The 22,062-nt window shown below is 57.7% G+C and overlaps 1 protein-coding gene across 1 annotated transcript in view; it reads right to left on the bottom strand.

Annotated features, from left to right (window-relative positions):
- Window positions 1-22,062, bottom strand: part of CLIP2 (CAP-Gly domain containing linker protein 2) — a 56,866-nt gene that overhangs the window by 2,739 nt on the left and 32,065 nt on the right. The window contains exons 7-15 of the mRNA XM_040634962.1: window positions 21,132-21,235; window positions 19,617-19,677; window positions 10,893-11,828; window positions 8,509-8,566; window positions 6,391-6,474; window positions 5,112-5,268; window positions 3,612-3,771; window positions 1,785-1,970; window positions 1,394-1,456 (exon numbers count right to left, since the gene is read on the bottom strand). Coding sequence (XP_040490896.1) covers window positions 1,394-1,456; window positions 1,785-1,970; window positions 3,612-3,771; window positions 5,112-5,268; window positions 6,391-6,474; window positions 8,509-8,566; window positions 10,893-11,828; window positions 19,617-19,677; window positions 21,132-21,235 — 1,809 coding nt within the window. The remainder of the gene's footprint in view (window positions 1-1,393; window positions 1,457-1,784; window positions 1,971-3,611; window positions 3,772-5,111; window positions 5,269-6,390; window positions 6,475-8,508; window positions 8,567-10,892; window positions 11,829-19,616; window positions 19,678-21,131; window positions 21,236-22,062) is intronic.

Here is a 22,062-nt window from a genome sequence, read left to right as displayed (position 1 = left end):
CCGCAGCTGTGCGGGGGGGGGGGGTGGGGGCTCCACGGTCCAAGACGGACAGAGAAGAGTTCCTTCCCCTGCTCCAGCCTTACTCCTGCAAGGTCACACAGCCAGCCAGGGGCAGAGCCGGGGCTGGGCTCCTCCCACCTCAACAGGCTGGCACCTGGGACTCAAGCGGGTACCTGTCAACACTGTGGGTGAATGCCTGGGGTTAACTGTGCGGTGGGGCGTGTTAAAACATAACAGTCATGGGGCGCCCAGGTGGCTCAGTTGGTTAAGCGTCTGACTCTTGATTTCGGCTCAGGTCATGATCTCAGGGTTGTGAGATTAAGCCCTGCATCGAGCTCCGTGCTGGGCATGCAGTCTGCTTAAGAGTCTCTCTCCCTCTCCCTCTGCGTCCCTCCACCTCTCAAAAAACAAAAAATCTAGACAAACCCCCCACCTTAACAGTCAAGCAAAGACATGACGATCATGGGAGTCATGGGTACCCTTTAGCCCATGAAGTTCTAGGAAACCAATTTTACACCCTCAATTTTGTAAATTATAGAATTTTCAGAGACCTTTTAAGGACAAGAAAAGATGCTTATTTTTTAAAATATTCAGTGAAGGGGCGCCTGGGTGGCTCAGTCGGTTAAGCAGCTGACTTTGGCTCAGGTCATGATGTCAGGGTCCTGGGATCGAGTCCCCTACCCCCAACCTTGGGCTCGAACTCACAACCCCAAGATCATGAGTCACACGCTTGTCCAACTGAGCCCGCCAGATGCCCTAAGGGGTAGTTTTAAACAGTGAGATCGCCAAGAAAAAGGACAAAAATGGAACAAACATGGCACCAAAAAGACAGTGGAAAGGACACTTATGACTAAGAGCTGGAACTGGGCGGCGAGCATCGCCTGGTGCGACCTCCGCTGGGATTGTGCGTGTCAGGTGACTCGAATTTTTCTCCACTCTGCACATGTCCGAGAATGACATAGAAGGGCCCTGAGTATTGATTCTGGGGTCACAAATCTTATCAAGTAGGTAGGTTTGCAAATAAGGAATCAGCGAATGAGAATTGACTGTCCACGTACACAGACTCACAGGAAAATTCAGGAAGGATATCACTTAAGTGTCAACCTAGGTCATCTCTAAGAGTATCTTCTATTTTGGGTTTTTTTTCCCCCAAAAGTTTCCTAGTAGGCACGTGGAACTTTTATTATGCAAGTTTTTGAAAAAGAGCAACAAGGTGACAAGAGCGGATGAGGGCTGAATGGAGTGGGACCGCCCCGGCCAGAGAGCCCCTGGCGCAAGGCACCTTTGTAATTTGGGTGGCTTTTCAGGGTTTTTTTTCTCCTAAGAAGTCGGCCCGTGTGGGAGGGCCGTGGGTGTGTCAGGGTGTCCCCCGGGGGGCCAGGGCGTCCCTTACCTCTTGTTTGTGGCCCTTGTCTTGCTGGTGGAGGCCATTTGTAGAACTGGAATTGCTGATGGCCTGTTAAGAGTCCCGGGCAGGGGCCGAGGGAGAGTCACCAGGCGGCAGTTCCCGGTGTGACCACTAGGGGCCGCCAGAGGCTCTTCAGAAGGCGGGGGTGCCCCAGGACCCCAGGAGACCGAGGCTCTCGGGGCAAGGCTGCAGCCCCAGCTCAGTCTGAGCCCCTCAGGATCAAGCCACATACCCCCTTCGGCTGGGACTCCCAGAGGACAGGGCTGAATCTCCCCGTTCGGACCAGGGTTCCCAGGACTGGGCCATGCTGCCCGAGGACAGCGAGCGCCCCACAGCTCGCCGCCCGGTCAGCCCAGCCCTGGCCCGTGTGGCTCACCTGGGACTTGTCAGGGCAGCTCCTCATGGCCTCCATGAGCTTCTCCACCTGCTGAGCCTGGTCCAGCGCGTCCCGCAGCGCGTCTTCCGTGCTCATGAGCTGGTGCTGCAGCCGCTGGAGCTCGGGTGCCGAGGACGGGTCAATGAGGGAGTAGCGCCTCTGGTCCGACAGGGACTTCTCTTTGTCCTGGACGCAGCAGGGGAGACGAAGAGCATGCGTGTGAGCGTGTCTGCGCGTGCATGTACGTGTGCACGTGTGTGCTGGGACAGGGAGGTCTCTCCTCCAGGCCCCCCTTCCGGCCCACCTCGACTCTGGGTCAGGCCTTCCTCCCTCACTCTGGGGTCCCCACAGAAGTATCTAGGAGGATCCCCTGCCCTGAATTCCCAGGCTGGCAGCCGCTTCCCATTCTCCAAGTCCTGAGGTCCAGAGCCCCCTGCCTTCTTCCCTTCTCCCGTGGCCCCCACTGCCTTCCACACTGTCTTTATGTGGGTCCCTTCCTCACCCCCAGACCCACAGCTTCATCACCTCTTACCCTCCAGTCCATCTGAACTCCTCCTGCCCTCCCCAACAGGACATGTGTCTCCTTCAGCTTCCAAGCCTTCCACAGCTGTCCCCTGCCCACCGTGGTACCTGGAGATGCACCTGCCAGCCTCCTTGCTCCCGCACATACCTGTATCGCACTGTCCCCGGGCCAGGTGCTTCCAGAACCTTCTGCTCTGCTCTCATCCTCCACCCAAACCTCCCTCACTGTGGGGACTTTCTAACCACCAAGTCCTTCCCTAGCTCTCCTGTGGCACTGGGGACAGCGTAGCGGGGCACGGGAGACGCTGCCCTGGGCAAATTTCCCACACAAATTCAACCAGCCTGTGCCCCATGGAGATGAGCCGGACGGCACTGCCCTCCTCCACGAGGCTCCGGGAAAGCCTCAGAGAATCAAAACTTTGAAGTCCCCATGGGCCCCAGGGCCTTGTCTTCTCCTGTGCAGACATCAGAGGCATGAGGACAGCAAAGGGCCCTGGAATCCTGCCTGCTGGCCAGGCCTGCCAGGATTGGAAGGGTGTGCAGCAAGTGACTGCCTGACCCCTTGACCCTGCGGGCCCCCCAGCTGCAGGCGGGTCCTGTCCCTCCCTCCTCCCATCTCCGCCAATGGCTGAACCCACGCAGCTGAGTGGGAGGGCAGTGAGGGCCTCGGAGCAGCTTCCCACAGCAACAGGCCTGTCTTCGCGGAACCTGTCCTGTCCATACCCTGGGACCAACTGGGCCCTGTAGCTGGCCACAGCCTTGTCCTCAATGCTAACCACAGGGGGACAGGTGGGGATGGTTCTGTCCTGTGCTCCCAGCATGGTCTGCCTACTCCCCCCCACCTCTGGGGTCTCAACTCAGGCAGGCTCCTGTTCCTGATGGAGGAGTCTCAGCTTCCAGAAGCTCAGGATTAGAAAGGGCTCTGCTAGGTCCTATCTCCTTCCTGAGACGGATGCGTGAATCCCCACTGCAAAACCCTGAGGAAGGAGCTGGTTTCTGGCTGATAACTTCCCTGGATGGGGAGCTCACCACCCCACAGGAGCCCATCCCAGCTCTGGACAGCTCAGGGTCTTCGGAAGTCTTCCCTCACACTGTGTCACCCAGACTGCCACGTGGCCAGCCGCGATGTCTGCAAAGGGGTCACCCGTGGCCCCTCCACCAGCTACGTCGCTGACCCTGCCCATGATTCTAGGGCCTCCTAAACCCTCCCTGTGACCTGGCTGTCCCTGGGATGCCTCCAGGAGGTCACCAGCCTCCACCCTCCCTGGCATTCCCCCGTCTCCAGGCTATCCCCTGCCCACGCACCAGCCCGGTTAGCTTTTCTCGCAGGCCCCGGATGTCATCCTTGAGTTTCTGCTCTTTGATCCGCCACTCAGCCTTGTGGACCTCGCGGCTCAGGTCCCTCTCGGGTCCTGGTGAGTGGCGATTGGCCTCCAGCAGCAACACTCGAAGTTCGTTCAGACTCCTGGGAGGGGTCAGTGCGGGGCACAGAAAAGCTAGTCAGCCCCGGCCCTCTGCCCCCACGTTCCGGAGATTTGCCAGGTGCCTATGGGCTGGCCACGGAAAGGGGGACACCGGCTATGAAGACAGCACCCATGCCAGGAGGGGCTGCAGTGGAAACACGGGGCATGAAACCATTCAGTGACAGTCCAAGAGGGGCCAGGATTTGGGGATGGGACGGTCAAGAGGACTGAGCCTTTTCTAGAATGTTCTTCAAATTAAAAAAAAAGAGAACATCTGTTTAATGAAAAATTAAATAAAACATTCATCCAAGAGAGCTCATGTGGCAAGACATTCTATTTTTTATTTTTACTTTTTTTTATTTGTTAAAGACTTTATTTGGGGGGCACCTGGGTGGCTTGGTCAGTTAAGCATCTGCCTTCAGCTCAGGTCATGATTCCAGGGTCCTGGGATCGAGTCCCACATCAGGCTCCCTGCTCAGTGGGGAGCCTGCTTCTCCCTCTGCCTGCCGCTCCCCCTGCTTGTGCTGACTCTCGCTTTCTCTCTCTCTGACAAATAAATAATTAAAATATTAAAAAAAAAAAAAGACTTTATTTTTAAGTAACCTCCACACCCAAGGTGGGGCTCGAACTCATGACCCTGAGATCAAGAGTCACATGCTCTTCTGACTGAGCCAGCCAGGCGCCCCCACATGGCATATTAATAATAGTCTCAAAAGGATATTAAAATACTCCTCTCTCTTTTCCAACTACATATCTATGTAAGGCCCGATTTTCATAATACACTTCAAAACAACACCTGCAAAGATTGAATGCAGAGGAAGATACGAGAATCCTGCTGTCTTCTATGAAGCCTGAGATTCAAGAAATTTGCAAAAATGTAACACAATGCCACTCTTTCCATGAAACAGTTTAAGTTTTGGAAAACGGTTGCTTTTTATCAAAAGTGTATTATTTATGTGAGATGCAACTGGCTTGTTACAATTTTTAAGCGGTTTAAGAAAGATTTTCAAATTTCTGATTTAACTGATAATACGGTAAATACAGAATAAATAAACAAAAGCTCTCTGGGAATCCTCCATAATTTTTAAGAGTTTAAAGGGATCCCAGAGGCCAAGAAGTTTGGGAACCACTAGTCTTGCCTATAAGCGCTGCTCAGAGATCTGTGTTGGGAAGGATCCTGAAGCTTCATCTGAGAGGAGTACTGCGATCATTGGTGATGCTGGCCGCCTGTCTGACCTGCCTCACCCCTGCCCTGCCTCCGGAAAAGACGGGCTAATGTCAGGTGGAGTGGGGTCAAGGTTAGGGCCAGGCGGGTCGACCACACCGCTGGCGGCTGACTCACCGCTCCTTCCGGAGCAGCTCCTGGCTGATGAGGACCAGCTGGCCTGAGGCGTCGTGGGTCTTTCGCGACAGGGCTTCCAGTTCTGCCTCCAAGCGCCGCTTCTCCTTCTGGAGGGCGTCCACCTTCTTCTCTCCCGACTTGCACTTTGTCTCCAGTGCTGAGGGTCAGCCAGCAGGGAAAGCAGAGAGAGGGTCAGGCTCTCCCTGGGAATCTGTCCCCGGCAGGGAGCCGGTTTTCTTGGGGGACCATGGTGACACACCCCACTGAGTGGGTCTCTCTGGTCCTGCAGAGCCAGGCAGCAAGGGGCCGAGAGAACAGCGACACAGAGCAGGCCACAATCCCAAGCACAGCAACACAGGCCCTTTGGTGTCGGGGGGAAGCAGGCCACCCTTCCCAAGACAGGCCCCGGGCATCGACACTGTGTCCTAGACCAGGGAAAGCTAATCTTCACCTTAGCCTTGGACAGGCTGGAGGTCAACTGCTCTCTGTGGGGACCAATGAGGCCACGTGCACCTGATGGGAACTGGACAGAAGTCGGGGGTGGGGACCATTTCCCAGGACGGGGGCCGTCTCATGGGCACTCATGGGTGGACAAGAAGCAGGGCTCATTCACAGAACCACAAATTCCAGACCCGTGCCTCTCCCCAGGCTCCCTCTCTGTCCTTGTGTCCCCTGTGTCTTGCTCCCTGCTGTGGCCAGCGTCCTTCCCTGCCCCCAAGTCTGAAAGCCTGGTATTTCATCTAGAAAGGAGCCGGGGGCACAGACACTCTATCTGTGTGACTTATGAAAAAGTCAAGACGAGAGATGGGGCACTGGGGTGGCTCAGTCGGTTAAGCCTCTGCCTGCGGCTCAGGTCATGATCCCAGGGTCCTGGGATCGAGCCCCACATCGGGCTCCCTGCTCAGCGGGGAGTCTCCGTCTCCCTCTCCCTCTGCCGCTCCCCCTGCTTGTGCTCTCTCTCTCTCTCTAATAAATAAAAATATTTAAAAAAAGAAGTCAAGACGAGAGAGAAAGCTGATGGAACTTCAGAACACAGAGAACACAGAACTGGCTCTGGGGGAAGAAGGCAGCTGGGGTCCGCGGATCATCTTACGGAAGACGTGGGGGCCACACTCTCCACTCTCTGCTGCTCAAGTCCATGCAGGTGGGCTGGCCCACGTCACCTCTTGAGGCAGAGTGGGACAGGGCACCCGGACCCAGGAGCCAACCCAGTCCACGCCCCACTGGCTCGAGCCCCCGTGAGAGCCCCCCGCATCTGCCCTGCGGGAGGGAGACTTACCACTTACTTGGGCCCTGAGCGTTTCGGTCTGGGACATCAAGGCTGTCACCTCTTTGTCCCTCTTGTTCAGCTTGTCCTGTAGGCCTAGGGGAGAAGGGAGGAACAAGGGGCCGTAATGTTCCAGAGGTCGCGGGTGAGGGCACGGCCCTCCCGAAGGAACCTGAAAACGAGGTCCGGGGTCCAAATCCTTCCCCGTACCAGCCCTCTCACTGGGTGACCCACTCCGAAGAAGAGACCCCAACACCATGTGGTCTCCGGCCATTTAACTCTTGGAGTCTGTTTCCCTGAGTGAAAAATGGGGATAGTAATGTGTTTCATAGCCTCAGAATAGTCCTAAAAAGGATAATCTACGGAAAGTGCTAGAAACACACTCAATGTCCATAAGTCACTTTGTAAGTGTACACGTGATGCCCATAAAAATACCAACAAGATTTTCGCTCTCACGGAACTACACGAGCTGATTCTAGAACCACTTGGAAAATAAGCAACACTAGCAAGAGAGTCTGGCCAATGCTCCTTCAGTGACTTAAACACAGAACATACGGGCGAACCCCAGAGAACTGGAACAGGGACTCGCAACAGGCCTCCTCGTGCACGTTTACAGAAACATCACTCACAACAGCCGAAGGGTGGAAACAGATCAGATATCTACCAACGGCTGGATGAAGACTAAAAGTGGGCACGTGATGGAATATTCCTCGGCCACGAGCAGGAACGGAGCAGTGACGCGCTACACGATGAACCCTGAGTCTAGGAAGCCAGACGTAAAAGGCCACCTACGGTATGATGCCGTTTGTGTTAAACGGCCAGAACGGGCAAATCCGTAGACAGAAAGCCGACGAGTGGTTGTCAGCAGCTGGGAGGAGGGGAGCCGGACAGGGGAGGGACTGATGATGGGCATGGGGTTTCCTTCTGGGGAGCTGAAAATGTTTTGGAACTAGATAGAGGTCGTGGTTGCAGAATACGGTGAACGTACTAAATGTTCCCCCCCCAATTACTCACTTTAAAGCAGTTAATTTTATGTTAATATTCCATCAAAAAAAAAAGAATAGTCAAAAGAATTTTGAAAAAGCAGAACAGGAAGGACTAGTCCTGAAGTGATTAAAATATAAAGCTTGGGGGGGAGTGTCTGGGTGGCTCAGTTGGTTGAACATCCGACTCTTGATTTTGGCTCAGGTCATGATCTCTGGGTCGTGAGATCAAGCCTTGCATCAGGCTCTCTGCTGAGCGCAGGGTCTGCTTTCTCTTTCCTTCCCCCTCTGCCCCTCCACTTGCTCTCTTCCTCCCTCTCTCTCAAATAAATAAATAAAATCTTTAAAAGAAATCTGCATGGCACACACGACCATAAGAAAAGTCACAAGGCAAACCACATATGGGGAAAAAAAAATGTTTGCACTGTCATATATAAAGAGTTTCTAAAAATCAACAAAAAGATCAACAACCTACTAGGAAAACATGAGCAAAAGATGCAAGTAGAACACTGGACATGAAGAAAGAGAAAGGCAAGTTGAAGTTACACCAGGTAAGATCTTTTTACTGCTCAGACTGGCAAAGATCACACAGTGTGATGGACTATTTCGCTGGTGAGGCTTGTGGGGAAACATACTTTCAACCACAGCTGGTGGGAGTTAAAGCTGTTTGAGCCCCAAAGAGGAGAAGGTAATTTACTGAAGCAATGTTTGTGACAGACAAAGACTGGAAACAACCTACGATCCGTTAGTAGGAAACTGGCTACACACACCCGACAGGAGCTCCGAGTGAAGGATTATTCTGCATTGTGGAAGAGAATGTACAGATAAGGAACAGTACATTGTGAGGCACTGTGAAACGGAGAAGAGAAAGGGGCGGAACAGCATGGGAGGCGTGGCTGTGCTGCCTAGGTGTTTGTACACAAACGTCTCTGGAAAGGAACCTTAAGTCGGCCAACACGGTGCCTTTAGGGAGGGAAATCAGGCAACGGGGCACCCTTTGCCGGACACTGCCCTTTGACCCATTTTAAGTTTACACCGATTTAAAAAACAAAGTTAAAGCCAAACAAGTAACAACGGGCTTAGCCCAATGCCCGGCACTTCATAAACCCGAAAGCCCAGGGTCCCACCCAGCCCCGCGGCCACTCACCCTCTATAGTCTCCTTCATCCTGACCTTCTCCCCTGAAATGTCGTTGGACTCAATCATCTGAAAGAAGAGCCTGGTAAGGGGGACGCTCGGCCCCCGCCCCCCGCCATGGCCAGCCGAGCCAGCAACCTCACCCCCATAGAGGCTGGCTCTCAGGGACTTGATACAGTGGCAAGGAGGACAAATGTTCTCCATCCTAACCCCCCAACAACAGAGGAACCCCCTTCCTGCTCCCAGTGCCCCCAAAGGCTGTTTGTGCAGCTTCCCCGTGAACCCCTCCCACCCCTTCCTTTGTTGAAAATGTTTATTATATTAAACAGATGTCTCCTTCCCTGGGACGCCCACAGAGATTAGTCCTGGAAATCTGGTTCCATCATCATCCAGAGGCAAAATCCCCGCCTTGGTTTCCCATCCATAAAACAAGCATCAGCTGCCATAGGGCAGCTCCCGGAGGGACGTCAAGAAATGCTACTTCCTCTCCCTCCAAGACTTCTTCTTAATACTAAACCCAGAAGCCAATGAAGAAAAGATCAATGAAGAAAAAAAAAATCTGGATGGCAAACAGCAACAGGGTCCCCACGGCTTCTTGAAAAAAATGTCCAGCCTCCTGCCCAAGCTGGCTGTCCTCTAGGTCTGCAGTTTGACAGTCTAACACTGTGGGGCAGCACAGAGCTGAGCAGGCAGTCACCTCCATCAACCTGCCCCTCATACTTCTGTTCATACATCCCGAGCCCCCTTTTTAAGTGTCGGCCAGTTGTCCCTGCACTTAAACCTCTGCATCTGGGAGTCATGTGTGTCCAGACCGAGGCTCCACGTGTGTGGAAATCAAGAGAGGGGCCTTCCCCAGGTCACCGCCCACTCCCTGGCCTAAGGTCTGTGACTGGGGGAACGGGGCCGTCCTATGGAACCACAGCAGTCCAAACCTCCTCTGCTAAGGGACTCCCTCTCCTCTGAGCAGCCAACCAGGCCATGTGCACACAAGAGACTCTGGGGGCTGTTCCTTTCCCCTTTGCCCAGGATCCTGGGAGAGCACTTGCTAAAAATGGTCCCTCCCTGGGAGAAGGGGGCAGAAAGGCTGCCACAACGGGACACAAGGCGGGACACAGGCAAAGCTGCTTCTACAAAAAAGGCACCTGTCCTTGAAACTCCTGAACACCGCCTGCTAGAAGTTGTTCTAGCGTAAATCCAACGTTCAAGAGGGCCCAGGGTTTGGGGCGCCTGGGGGGCTCAGTCATTAAGCTCTGCCTTAGGCCCAGGGCGTGATCCCGGAGTCCTGGGATCGAGCCCCACATCGGGCTCCCTGCTCCACGGGAAGCCTGCTTCTCTCTCTCCCACTCCCCCTGCTTGTGTTCCCTCTCTTGCTGGCTGTCTCTCTCTGTGTCAAATAAATAAATAAAATCTTAAAAAAAAAAAAAAAAGAGGGCCCAGGGCCTATATAAACGCAAGGATCGTGCTGCTCGCTGTTCTTCGTCTAGGATTTGACTCATGTCATCCCCGGCACCCTCAGTCGGCCCTCTAGCAGTGGAGCTGGACTTGACCTTACCGCCGGTGGGCTGGAAACCCTGGGAGAGTTTCCGTCTCAGTCTCGCTTTGCTCATCTATGAACCAGAGCCAACACTGATCTTGCAAAGGTTAAGAAAAGGCAACGGGAGGTCCTGGCACAAGGGTCTGGTGCCCAGAGTGACTCAAAAGGCCCTTCCAGGCTGGCGAGCTCACAGCCCACACCACCCAACGCCTGGGCCTCCCCAGCGTGCTGAGCTGAAGGAAGACGAGCTAGATGTTTGGAGGACTTCGAGAGTTGGCCCAGAACTGACAGTAGTAGCGACAGCCGCTCTAGAGCTATGCCCCATCAGCCTCCCAGCGCCCACTCTGGAGACCGCCCCCCTCTGGCCGCTGGACTGTTGCTCACAGTCCCAGTAGGACTGGCAAAAGGGGGCTGCCCTCAGGTCACCTAGTTTGGTGCTCGTGTTGGAGATGGGGACCCATCTCCCCCCCACCCCAGGGACAGGGAGGGCTTGCCCTCCACACCACGCAAGCCCCACGGAGCTCCTGGGGCTGGCGCCTTGGGGAGGTAGGTCCAGGAGCCTGCACCATGGGGCACGTCTGGGAGAAGCAGGGGCCTGGCGATTGGGAGGAAAGCTGTGCCCTTCGTGCTGAGGTATGCAGCTCTCCAGGCCCGGGCTGTGGGGGCCCAGCCAGCTCAGCTCTGACCACGTCGGGCCCCCATGGCCACCCTGCCCTACTGATGGAGGGATGAGGGGGACCCTCTGTTCTCGCATGGGCCTGGCTGGGAGGAAGGGGTCAGCCAATGCCGGGGCCCCCCGTGCCCGAGCCCCTCCACCCCCGTCCCCCCGACCCCAGCCCGGCAGGAGAGGCAGCCGCCTACGTTGCTGTGCTGGGACGAGCACAGGGACTCGACGGCCTGCAGTCTGTTTTCAGCCACCAGAAGCCTCTCCCGCAGCCTCTCGGCCTCCTGCTTGCTCTGGGCTTCTGACCGCTGCAGCAGCTCGTGGTCCAGCATCTTCTTCTCAGCCAGGGAGATCTGCTCCTTGAGGAACTCGATGGCCTGCGCCTGGCCCCGGTACTCCACGTCCAGCTTCTCCAGCTCGTGCAGCCGCAGCTCGGCGTCGCGGCGCTGGTCCTGGGCCTCCTGCAGCTCGAGCCGGTGCTGGCTGGCCTGCACCTCTAGCTGGGCCCGCCAGTGCTGCCGCAGCCCGGCCAGCTCCTCCTGGGCCTCCTGCAGCTTTTGCCGCAGCCCCTCCTTCTCCTTGACGTGCACGGCCGTCTCGATGTCATGCTTGGCCCGCAGGTTGCCCAGCTCGAGCTGGTGCTCCATCTTGATGCCCTCCATCACGGCCTTCAGCTCACCAATCTCCTTCTGCTGGGCGCCCGGGCCCGAGTTCAGGGTGGCCTTGAGGTCCTCCAGGGACTTCTGATGGTCCGAGGCCAGCGAGTCCAGCTTGGACTTCCAGTTGTCCATGAGCCCCATGTTCTCGCTGGTGGCCTGCTGGACCTTGGCCTTGAGGTCCACCACCTCCTGCGCGTACTTCTCATTGGCCGCCCGGAGCTTCTCCACCTCCGCCTGGTAGGCCCGCAGTGCCTTCTCGTACTTGTCCCGCAGCACGCCGCTCTCCCTCTGGTGCTCCTTGCTGGCGGACAGCAGCCGCTCGCGCAGCCGCAGTGTCTCCGCGGCCTCGGGGTGGTCGGCGGGTGGCGGGCCCGAGTGCAGCAGGCACTGCTGCAGCTCCTCGATCTCGCCGCGCCGAAGGTTCAGCTCCTCCTCCAGCTGCAGCACACGCGACTTCTCAGCCACCGTGGTCAGCTACCAGGGAGAGAGGGAGCCGGAGGTCAGCGGGCCAGCGGGAGGGCTGGGGGATGCAGCCAGGGCAAGGGGGGAGGTTCATGGAAGGGAAGGGCGCCCACCCCGCCCGAGTGCCCGCCCGCCACCGCCTCCCGAGAGACTGCCCTGGCTTGTAGCCCGGTGACTCAGGGAGTCGACCGTCCCTGCGGCCCTGTGTGGCTTGGGACAAATCAGGGGTTAAAAGAACCACCTGTTTGAGGTTCTGGCTTTCCTTAGGAGGGAATTTTGCACGGGGAGGGTCCCCAGCCGGAATGGGTCAATTCACAGAAGGGCTGTCTGGAGAGGATGGCCAAAGAAAGGTCTGGTTTAATGCCTGAGGCAGAACAAAATTAATGCTCCCAGACCCGCCTCCTGATGGATAACTGAGAGCAGAGGCTCCACCCTCCAAAAACCCACTTGGATCACGACGATCACGGTCGTATTTGAAACAATACATGTACAACTTTAAATCTTTTCCTAACTTAAAAAAAATTTGTTTTTGGAGGTGACCTTTAGTTCAGTAAATGTTTTTGTCTTTATAAATGAGGCTAAGCCCCAGATCAAGGTGCCTCGGGGTGGAGGGCTCCAGCCTGTCACCCAAGACTGGGTCGGTTTCTGCAACCAGCCTCCGCGCACACACGTGCATCCCACACAAGCACACACGGTCACCCAACAATGGCCAGTGTGTGGAAAGGCCGACCTGCAGAAACGGACCGTTGCTCGCCCCACCTCCCACCCTGCTCAGAGGGTCCGAACCCATCGGTGCTAGCCAGCTGTTTAGCTCCATGGCCAGAAGTGCAGCTGGGCTGGGCAGGCCAGCTGTGTGGATGTGTGCACCTGCACAGGGAGCCGGTCCCCTGGGCAGGCGTGGTGGGCGCGGAGGGGCCAGCCGGGCCCAGAACCTGCCCTGGGACTTGGTGGGACCTCACCCCCACAGAGCTTTCCCTGATCTATTGTATCTCAACAGCCCCACCCCTGGGTCTGACACAGAATCTCATGCCCTAGGGACACCCCCACACCCCCAAAGCCCCAGGTCCTTCAGGCTAGCCTCTCCTGCCACAGAATTAAGACCCCCTGGGCCAGAGAAGCCTGGATCTGCAGTCCCCTGACCTCCTGCCTTCCTCAGCCTCCCCCACTTGGGGAGAAGGGAGACGTGGATAGGTTGTCACTGTGCCTGCCCATATATATAAGGGGCCGACCGTTCCCAAGAGGCCCCCCCCCATTTCTGAACATGACAAAGCCTTGTCACTGCAATGCATGGGGAGGGAGGGAGGGGGAGGGCCTTGCAGGACATCCCCAGCCATGGGGCCATGAACTGGGGCGCACGGTCCCAGAGAGCCAAGACCCCCTCCTCCCCAACAAGCGTCATGTGGCAATGGAGTCAAAGCATCCCTAGACCTCGACTTCCCTCCTGGAAGGGGTGCAAAAAAGGCGAAACACAATGAGGATAGCAGCCAAAGGCAGAAAAAATAATAAAACAGAGAAGCCGGAGGAGGCGAGAAGGGGCCAAGGCGCCCACGGGGCCGGAGGCGGCGTTACCCTGTTGTCGGCTAATTCGCGGAGCAGCCGCTCAGCCTGCGCCTTCTCCAGTAGCAGGCTCCGCTCCAGCTCCCCAATGCGCGCGTGCTCCAGCTGCGTCTGGGTCTGGGCCACCCCGGCGGGTGGGGAGGCGGGCCAGGGGAAAGGAGTACAGGGCAGAGGAAGCCGGAGGAAGAGAGAGGAAGAGAGAGAGAGAGAGAGAGGCAGCGTCATCTTCCGTGAATGAGACAGGAGAGCAGGTCGAGGAGAGGAGGTGGCGCGAGGACAGAGGAAGTCCGGGGAGGTGGGCCGGGCTGGGTCCGCCAGCTGCCCCCCTTTGGGGCCCTAGGTGGGTTTGCTTCAAGGCAGGGGAGGGGCTGCAGCAACCCCACCCCCCAAGCCACCCCACCCAGGAGAGGGTGGTCACAGGGCACAGGGCTCCCTCCTGACACCCCTTGCGGCTCTGGGGAGGGGCCCCAGTCTCCTCCTGCTCCCCATCGGGCCGTCGCTCATTTTAGGCACAGGATCTTGCCCACTGCAGGCCCCGGGATGGATGGATCAGTAAAGGAACCCAGGACTCCAGGCTCCCCAGGCCTGAGCTGAAGGTGCAAGAACCAATGGAATGGGAAGGTTTTAAAAGATATTTCTACCCCATCGTGATTCTCCCAGCCTGGCCTCCCTGGTGGAGGCCAGGCTCTGCCTCCCACTGCCCTGCCCAAGCTCAGTGACTCGGTGCCCATCCCCCGGGGACCCCCGCGGAGGATGCCTGGTCTCCCCAAAGCACAAGAACGCTTCTGTTCTGGCTTCCCACGCTAACAAAGCCCGATGTTCTCGCGGCATCCAGCCTGGCATTTGGGTTTCTCGTAACAGACTGGCAAGGGTGGCAGGGGCCAAGGGTGCAGGCTCGGGGGCGCCCGGGGCAATCTGGAGACCAAGTTCATTGTGCAGAGAAGCCAGGGGGTCCTCCTCAGCCTCCAGCCCCAGGAGAAGCAGTTTAGAGCAAATCTGCGGGGCCAGTCTGAAGAGGTAGGGCTTCCCCACACTGCACATACGTGTAAAAGCAAGCACACGCACACCCGTCACCAGCAAGGGTGTAAACCCATCTGAGAAACGCCTGCAATCCCTACAGAGCTAGAGAGACGGTTCTGTCCTCTGGCCTATGATCTTATCTCTGAGAACGTTCCTGAAGGAACAACTAAAAAGGTTCTCTGTCTCCCTCTCTCTCAAGAGGGCATCATGCCACAGCACTAAGAAGCAGTCAGCCTCGGGCTCTTCCAGGAAATTACAGGCTGACAATGGTGTCTCGGGGTCAGCCCCTGGGGGGTGGGAGGCTCATCCCCACCCTCCTCTCCCAGAGCACGGGCACCGCAGCTCAGCCCAGGACCCACGCTAGGTGGCGCAGGATCATAAATGATGACTGGTGTCTCTGCGGACAAGAAAAAGCCCCCAGACTCAGAATTCCAAGATAGCCTCATTTGGTGCTCTCAAAAGGACGCCCCCCCAACCTCCCAGTATCACCCCCTTTCCAAACTTCTAGCCTCCTGGTCTGTGGGCTGGGGTCTCCATGGGGGCACAGGGAAATCCACAGGGGACTTGCTTCGAGTGCTTGCTTAATTAAGATAAATCCAACCACAGGAACCTGAGGGTGGAAAACAGCCTCTAAGGCTCCATTTTAGGTGGGGTGGGTGATCTGGCCTTCCCTCCGCTCCAGGGACTCCACCCAGGGTGAGGAGTGGGGCCACCACGTTCCTGCTTCTCACTCTCAAGGTCCCTGGAGCTGATGTTCAGAAACCCACGCCCATGGTCAAGGTGCTGGAGGCAGCCTAAGGGTGGAAGCAACTTTTGTCTCCTGCGCTAACTTTAGAACCTCTCCCCGCAGACACTGTGCCCACACCCCTGCAAAGCGCAGAGCCACCGCCTTGGGATAGCCCTCGGGCTGGAATCGTTAGTGGGGGAGGAGATTCCCCACCTGCACTGGGGGCTCCTGAAGGTCAGAGGCCTGCGTCACTGCTCTTGACCCTCTTTAGTCCTCACAGCGCACCAGTCAGCAGAGAGCTGACTCTGAGTTCCCGAGCCTGGCCCTCCCTGTTACCACGGGTCCTCCCCTGCAAGTGATCCAGTGACCCCACAGATGCTATTTAATTAACAAAATCATCACACGTAAGCCCCAGATGACTGATTAATCGACAACAACCAAACCCCAACAAGGTCGGGTCCCCACTCGGGTGGCAGCGGGGAGAGGCACCCACGTGCTCATGGTGCAATGGGGCGAACACCCGTTCAAGAACCGGAAAAGCTGCCCCCGGCCTGTAACATGGGATTCCCACTCCCGCAGAAGCACTTTCCCTGTGCTCCTGCCCTGTTCGGACAGTGGGGACATGACGGGGCACGAGACAGACAGGGCCACCCACAGGGGTGTACATTGTGGGGATGGACGCAAACAATAGAGGGTTTCAGGTTGTGGCTGGAGCTGGGAACAGGGCGAGGTGGGGGGGATGCAGGGGATGGAGGTAATATCGAAGAGGCAGAGGGGGCCTCGCTGAGAAATACAGTGGATGGTGAGGCCTGAAGGAGAAGCAGGAATGGGCACATGGAGACGCTCAGAGGCAGAGCTTGGGGCGTCCAGGAAGAGAGGAGCCCCACGGGCCCTGGGCACAGGTGCGCAGGGCTGGGTCCCCGAGGGGCTCCTCTGGGCCACTCTGGAAGAGCCTACGGTTCCCTGGGGCTGTAGTGCCAGATGTGTGCAGGGAAGCAGCAGGGGCTGGTTTACCTTTTTAGATTTGGTCAGCGGTTTGCTTTACAGTCACGCTGAGAGGGGGCTGTGGGTGGGGGGAGAGCTGGACCAGGGTCGGCCATGAGTTGATCAGCCCTAAAGCCCGCTGCCGGCCAATGAGGAGCGTTCATCATAGCTTCTTCCCCACTTCTGTGCAGGCTCAAAACCGCCCAGCGTTCAAAATGCCAAAGCTGTATTTTTAAGGGCTATCTGGCTTCAGTGTGGAGAACGGACCGCGGAAGAACACAGGAGGTGCCAAGTAGGAGCCGGCGCGGCTGTCCGAGGCAAGGTGCTGGGGCCTGGCCCAGGGAGGTGGCCGTGGGGAGGCAGAGAAGTTTTCCTCCTCCCTCCCCGTGGGGAGGCAAGGTCAAGGTCAGGAGGACTTCTGACGGAGGGATGAGGGAAAGATTCGAGATGAGTCAGTTAAGCAACCATCTGTGGGGCTGCAGGGCCAACTGCTGAGACGGAGGGAGGGGAGGGTCAGGGACAAATGGGGAGATCTGTTTGCACAGGTTCTGTTGGGGGTGCTGTGCTGGGTTGAACGGTGTCTCCCAAAACCTCACCTTCACCTGGAGCCTCCGAATGGGGCTTTGTTTCGCAAGAGGGGTCTCCGTACACGTGATTAGTTAAGATGAAGTCATACTGGTGGACCCCAACCCCAATGACGGGTGTCCTCATTTGAAGGCAAGTCAGAGCCACAGGAACACGCAGGGACAAAGGCCATGTGGCGACAGAGCCGGTGACTCAGTTACAAGCCGAGGGATGCCAAGGGTTGCCAGCAACCTTACTGGAGCTGGGAGAGAGGCATGGAAAAGGTTCGGAAGCAAGCCTGCCAATCGCTTGATCTCAGACGTCTGGCTTCCGGAACAGTGAGAAAATAAGTGTGCGTGGTTTAAGCCACTGAATTGTGGTCATTTGTTACGGCGGCCCCTGGAAACTGCTACTGGGGCCCGTCTCTCCCTCCTCCTGGGGGAGATGTCCACAAGGCACACCAGGGTGGCGCTCGGGGGGGACCGAGGGAATCGAGAGCTCACAGAGGACACCAAATGACACAGACTGGAGGCTCTCGGGGACAGCGAAGATCGAGGGGCAAAGGGGCCTTGAGACAGGCTGACATTTAGAGATCAGGAAGGAGACTAAGAGGCTGGAACTGGGGAGTGAGGCCAGGAGTAGGACAAGCAGAGAGATGGGGTGACAGCTGGTGGGAGACCAGGAGCTCACAGGAATGCTCTGGGTTTTATTTTTGACTCTGGAGATGGGTGGGTGTGAGCAGAACTTTGGAACCATTTGTGTTCTGGTCGTCATGAATGTGGTCACAGGAAAAACAGCAGCAAGGGGACCCCAGTGCCCCTTGACTGGCTGGCTGTCACTGTCACTGTCTCTCCCAGGCTCTCCTAGTTGGGGCCGAAGGAGCTGGGATGGAGGCCTAATCCAAAACCAGCCAGCTCATTGGCTAGCCTGGGACCAATCGGATTCTCTCCAGAGGACAGAGGTAGGTGATGGTAGGAGGCGGGTGCTGGAGCCTGGCGGGGCCAGGAGGAGGGAGCAAATGTGCCAAGAGTCCAGGAGACACAATCAGAGAGACAGAGGAGAAAGAGAGAGACAGACAGACATGCAGACTGCCCACGAGTCAAGAGCAGAGGGAAACCCCTGAGCAGAGAAAGAAGGGGCTTGGCTCCTGATGCTATTTCTTGCGTGGGGTCCTTGAACTGCCGGTGACAGTTCCCTGTAGACGTTCAGTAAACCCCGTTGAGTGAAGTGCACACGAGGGGTCTCTGTCCCTTGCACCCACAGGTGCTTCTTCCAGAAGCCCACCCCAACTCCTGCAAGAGGGCAGCCGCCCAGCCGGAAAGCCAGCCAGAAAGCAGCCACATGACCTGTCACCTTGGCTACGAGGGAAACGTACAAGAGAACATCCTAATTACGCTGGGCTGGGGCTCCTACGTCGGGGTTGTACCCCAACATCCATCCTTAAAGCCCGGGTGGCAAAATCTCCATTAGGGGTAGCTGGCAGCAACTCTACCCAGATCACTCATGTCCCTCCCCTAGCCAGAGTCATCCAGGGACAGGACACCCACAGATACACTTCTGCTGGGCAACGAAGCCATGGGCTCTTAAGGCAGCCCCTTTACAAGATCAGAAACCATAATTTCTAATTTGAGCTCAGAAATGATCTAGTGCAGGGGCGCCTGGCGGGCTTAGTCGGTGCAGTGTGTGACTCTTGATCTCAGGGTTGTGAGTTCGAGCCCCACGCTGGGTGCAGAGATTCCTTAAAAATAAAATCTTAAAAAAAAAAAAAAAGACCTAGTGCAGTGATCCCCAAAGTGTGGCCCCTAGACTGGCATCACCTGGGAACTTGCTAGAAATGCAAATTCTCAGGTCCCACCCAGACCTCCGGAACAGCCACTGCGAGGCTGGGCCCAGCACCGTGTCTGAACACGCCCTCCCGGTGATGGATTCGCAAGTCTGAGAATCACTGGCCTAGTTCAACCTCCTCTTTCGCAGATGAGCAAAGCGAGGCCTGGGGAGGGAAGGGACTGCCCAGAGCCTGTCAGGGCCAGGAGAGCGTGCAGAGGACTGAACTCACTGTCCCCTGCCCCATCCGACAGCTGCAGGAGTCCTCGTCCCTCGTCACCTCCCAGGGAGCTGGGAGGACCACAGCAGCGAGGCATTNNNNTGTGGCCTCATGAGCCCTGAGGTCTTTGCGTGACGTAGTGAGGAGGGCTGGGGGTGGCGGGGGGCCTTCACTAACTGATGGGAGCACCCGTCCCTCAGCTCAGAGAGGGTGGGGGGGGAATGAAGGCTCACCTCTGCGCAGACCCCCCACCCAGGTGTTGTAACTCAGGAGACGCCACAAGTGGTCCTCCTGAGGGCTGTGCTCGGGAGTCAGGAGTCCTGGGTCCTGGTCCCAGGGGCTGCCGCCTCGCTCCCTGACTGGGTGAGTCCCTTTGACTTCCTGCGGCTGTTTTGCCATCTCTAAGCTCTGAGACTCAACAAGAAGCTACTTCCAGCCAACCTGTCATGTGGAATCCAGGACAAATGAAGGACCCAAGGGATACCTTTAGGGCTATTGCCCAACAAAGAAGGGACAGAGGCCACTCATGTCCCTCCCCTAGCCAGAGTCATCCAGGGACAGGACACCCACAGATACACTTCTGCTGGGCCACTATGTTCTCAGGCCTAGTCCTGGGGCAACCCTTGGTCCACCCCACCTGGCTACCAAACAAACGGAAGAATGGCCGCCTGGGGTTCGTGGAGCTCAGCCATTGCCCCCCCACCAGACGAGTCTCTCATGACCTACCCCCGCCCCAGTCTCCCAGGGGCCCCTTCGGGATTTCTCCCTTGACATTCCCCAGTCCCCTCCCAGGGAGGCCAGAGCTGCTGCCTGGTCCTCAGGACCATGTGCCCTGCAAGGGCTGGGCCCGGGGAGGGGGGCACGGAGCTGGGGGGGGTGGGCGGGGCAGTCCTCCGACCATTACCTCCAGGTCTCCCTTGGTGATGGACTCCTCCTCCACTCGGAACTGCAAGTCCTCCACCTTCCTGCAGGGGAAGAGGGGGCTGAGCGGGCTGGGCTCAGGGCCGTGGGCCTCAGCTCAGGGAAGGCAGAGACCAGCTCAGACCACGCCAGAGTCACAGTTTCCAGAGCCTCCTGGAAACCTCTCGCCCTCCCAACTGCTGGCTCCGTGCTCTGCTCAGAGACCACCAGCTTCTCTAAAACGGGGGCATGTCAGGCAACACCCTTCCTCCCTAGGGTGGCTGTGGGACCAGGTAGCAGGATGGGCTTGGAAACTGCGGCTGCGAGAACAGTCTGCCCGGAGGGAGGGAGGGAGCGTGGGTTTCTTTCCCTGCTGACCTCACTCTCATCCCCTCCCCGCAAAATCGGGGGCCAGAGTCCTGGGGCTGCTCCCTGAGGAGGGCCCCCACTGGCCTGCTGCAGGCGTTGGAAGCCACCCTCGGGGAGACACAGTCACCCACCCACATGCCAAGACAGCACCGGGGAGACGCGGGCACAGAACCGCTCACGGAGCTGCCCTTCCCGGGGGGCCTCCTACAGCTCCAGGCATACAGATGGGGACGTGGGGCCGGGAAGGGCAAGAGACCTGCCCAAGGCCACCCAGCAAGCCCAGGGGACTGCACCCAGGCCCTTGGTGAACACGACCCCCAAGACATCTTCAAGTTTTTTTGTTTGTCAGCATCCGGCGTGTTGCCATGGGAACCAGATGTGTGGGCCCCGAAAACTGTCTCAGGCAGATATAAATAAGCCCTTCTCGCTCCTAGTCAGACGGTAACAACAGCCTGGGGCGGGGGCTGAGGCTGGGGGGCTGCCTGAGGCACGGGGGAGGGGAGGGAGCCCCAGAAACCTGGGTGTCGGCTAGGGGGACAGGGAGAGGACCTGGGCCAAGAGAAGCCCCGTCCCCTGTAGGCTCTGTCCCGCAGGTGACCCAGGACCAAGTCAGGCCAGAGGCGCCGCACAGGGGGAACCACAGTCCCCACTGGCCACAGCGGCGGGACAGAAAAACCCGCGTCCTCACCAACAGCCTGGTGGCCTCAGGCAAATCCCCGCCCGCTCTGAGCCTCAGTTTCTTCATCTGTGACATGGGGGCAATAGCCACCTCCTGGGCTCATGGTAAGATAGAGACAGCACACGGAAGCCCTCAGCCTGGGGCTGACACCTGAAGCAAGGTGTTTCCAGGGGCCTTTCGGAGCTGCTTCTCAGAGCCTCAGCGTCCTGACCCCGCCAAGCTGGGAGCTCCGTGCACAACCCAGCCCAACGGGGTGCTCTGAGGATGCAGCTGGCACGAGAGGGGGGCCCCCCACCCTGCGTGCTCCCCTCAGGATGTCCTACATGGGCAAGTCAGGAAGGAGAGCAGCGGACGGAAGTGATGACTCCTCAGGCCCGCCAAGATGGGGATCATCACCCCACTTTGCAGATGAGGGGCAGGCCCGCAGAGCTCAAATGTCCCCCAGGCCCAGGGCAGGGGGGGGGGGCGTACCTCCTCTCCTCCTCCAGCTGGTTGGACAGGTCTACCTTCTCCTTCCGCACGCTCTCCACCAGCAGCCGGGCCCGCTGCAGCTTCTCCTCTGCTTCTGTAACATACTGGGCCCCGAGCAAGGGCCAGTTCCGCGTCAGCCTCCTCCTGGGACTGGGGTCCAGGTGGGGGAGGGCTGTGAGAGAGGCAGAGGGGTGCGAGGAGCCAGGCCTGCCACTCCCCTGCCGGCTGGTGGGACACAGACCGTGGTGGGCCTCGCTGTGAGGGAGGAGGGCCCAGCCAGGAACGGCAGAGGCCAGCATCGCCCAGTGGGAACCTCAGGTCCACGTGTCCCCAATGCCCAGTGCCCCAGTGCCTGTCACATCCCTCAACCCCTAACGGCCTAAGACCCACTGTCTTGGGAAGGCCTCTGTCCCAGCACACACGGGCGCCTGGCCTTAACCATCCCAGCACCTGAGGGCGGGCTAAGCCAGGCTTCCGAGGGGGTGGGGACCCAGGAAGGATCCGTCACATAGGAGACAAACATCTCCATCAGGGAAGAGAAGCGAGTGACAGCAGCAGACCCAAGTCAACAGGCGAGGCCTCACTGCCCTGAAACCCAACACCCCGTTCTACTTGAAAGCATGATCTGAAACATGGACGGGTGTAGACCAAAAAATGTGTACGTGAGTATATTTAGACAATGTGAGTAATTGGAAATAACTTGAAACACCGCAGGGGACTGGCCACGTCGGTAAGGACACAGCCCGTGAAAGATGGCCACGCAGCCGCAAAAACAGGCAAGAATTTTCCATGACCTAGAAAATGGTCCCACTCTAGTTAAGTAGGAATAAGCATGAAAGAGCCAGGCTCCAGATCCATCAGGAGGAGGAAGAGAGGTCTTAGGATTCTATGCGTGAGGGCGGCCCGCAGGCTGACCCGGGGGGGGGGGGGG

The sequence above is a fragment of the Ursus maritimus genome, unplaced genomic scaffold (assembly GCF_017311325.1).
Source record: "Ursus maritimus isolate PB19 unplaced genomic scaffold, ASM1731132v1 scaffold_2, whole genome shotgun sequence".
NCBI classification, from domain to species: domain Eukaryota; kingdom Metazoa; phylum Chordata; class Mammalia; order Carnivora; family Ursidae; genus Ursus; species Ursus maritimus.
The sequence above is the reverse complement of the archived record's forward strand: the minus strand, read 5'-3'. Positions and strand labels throughout refer to the sequence as shown.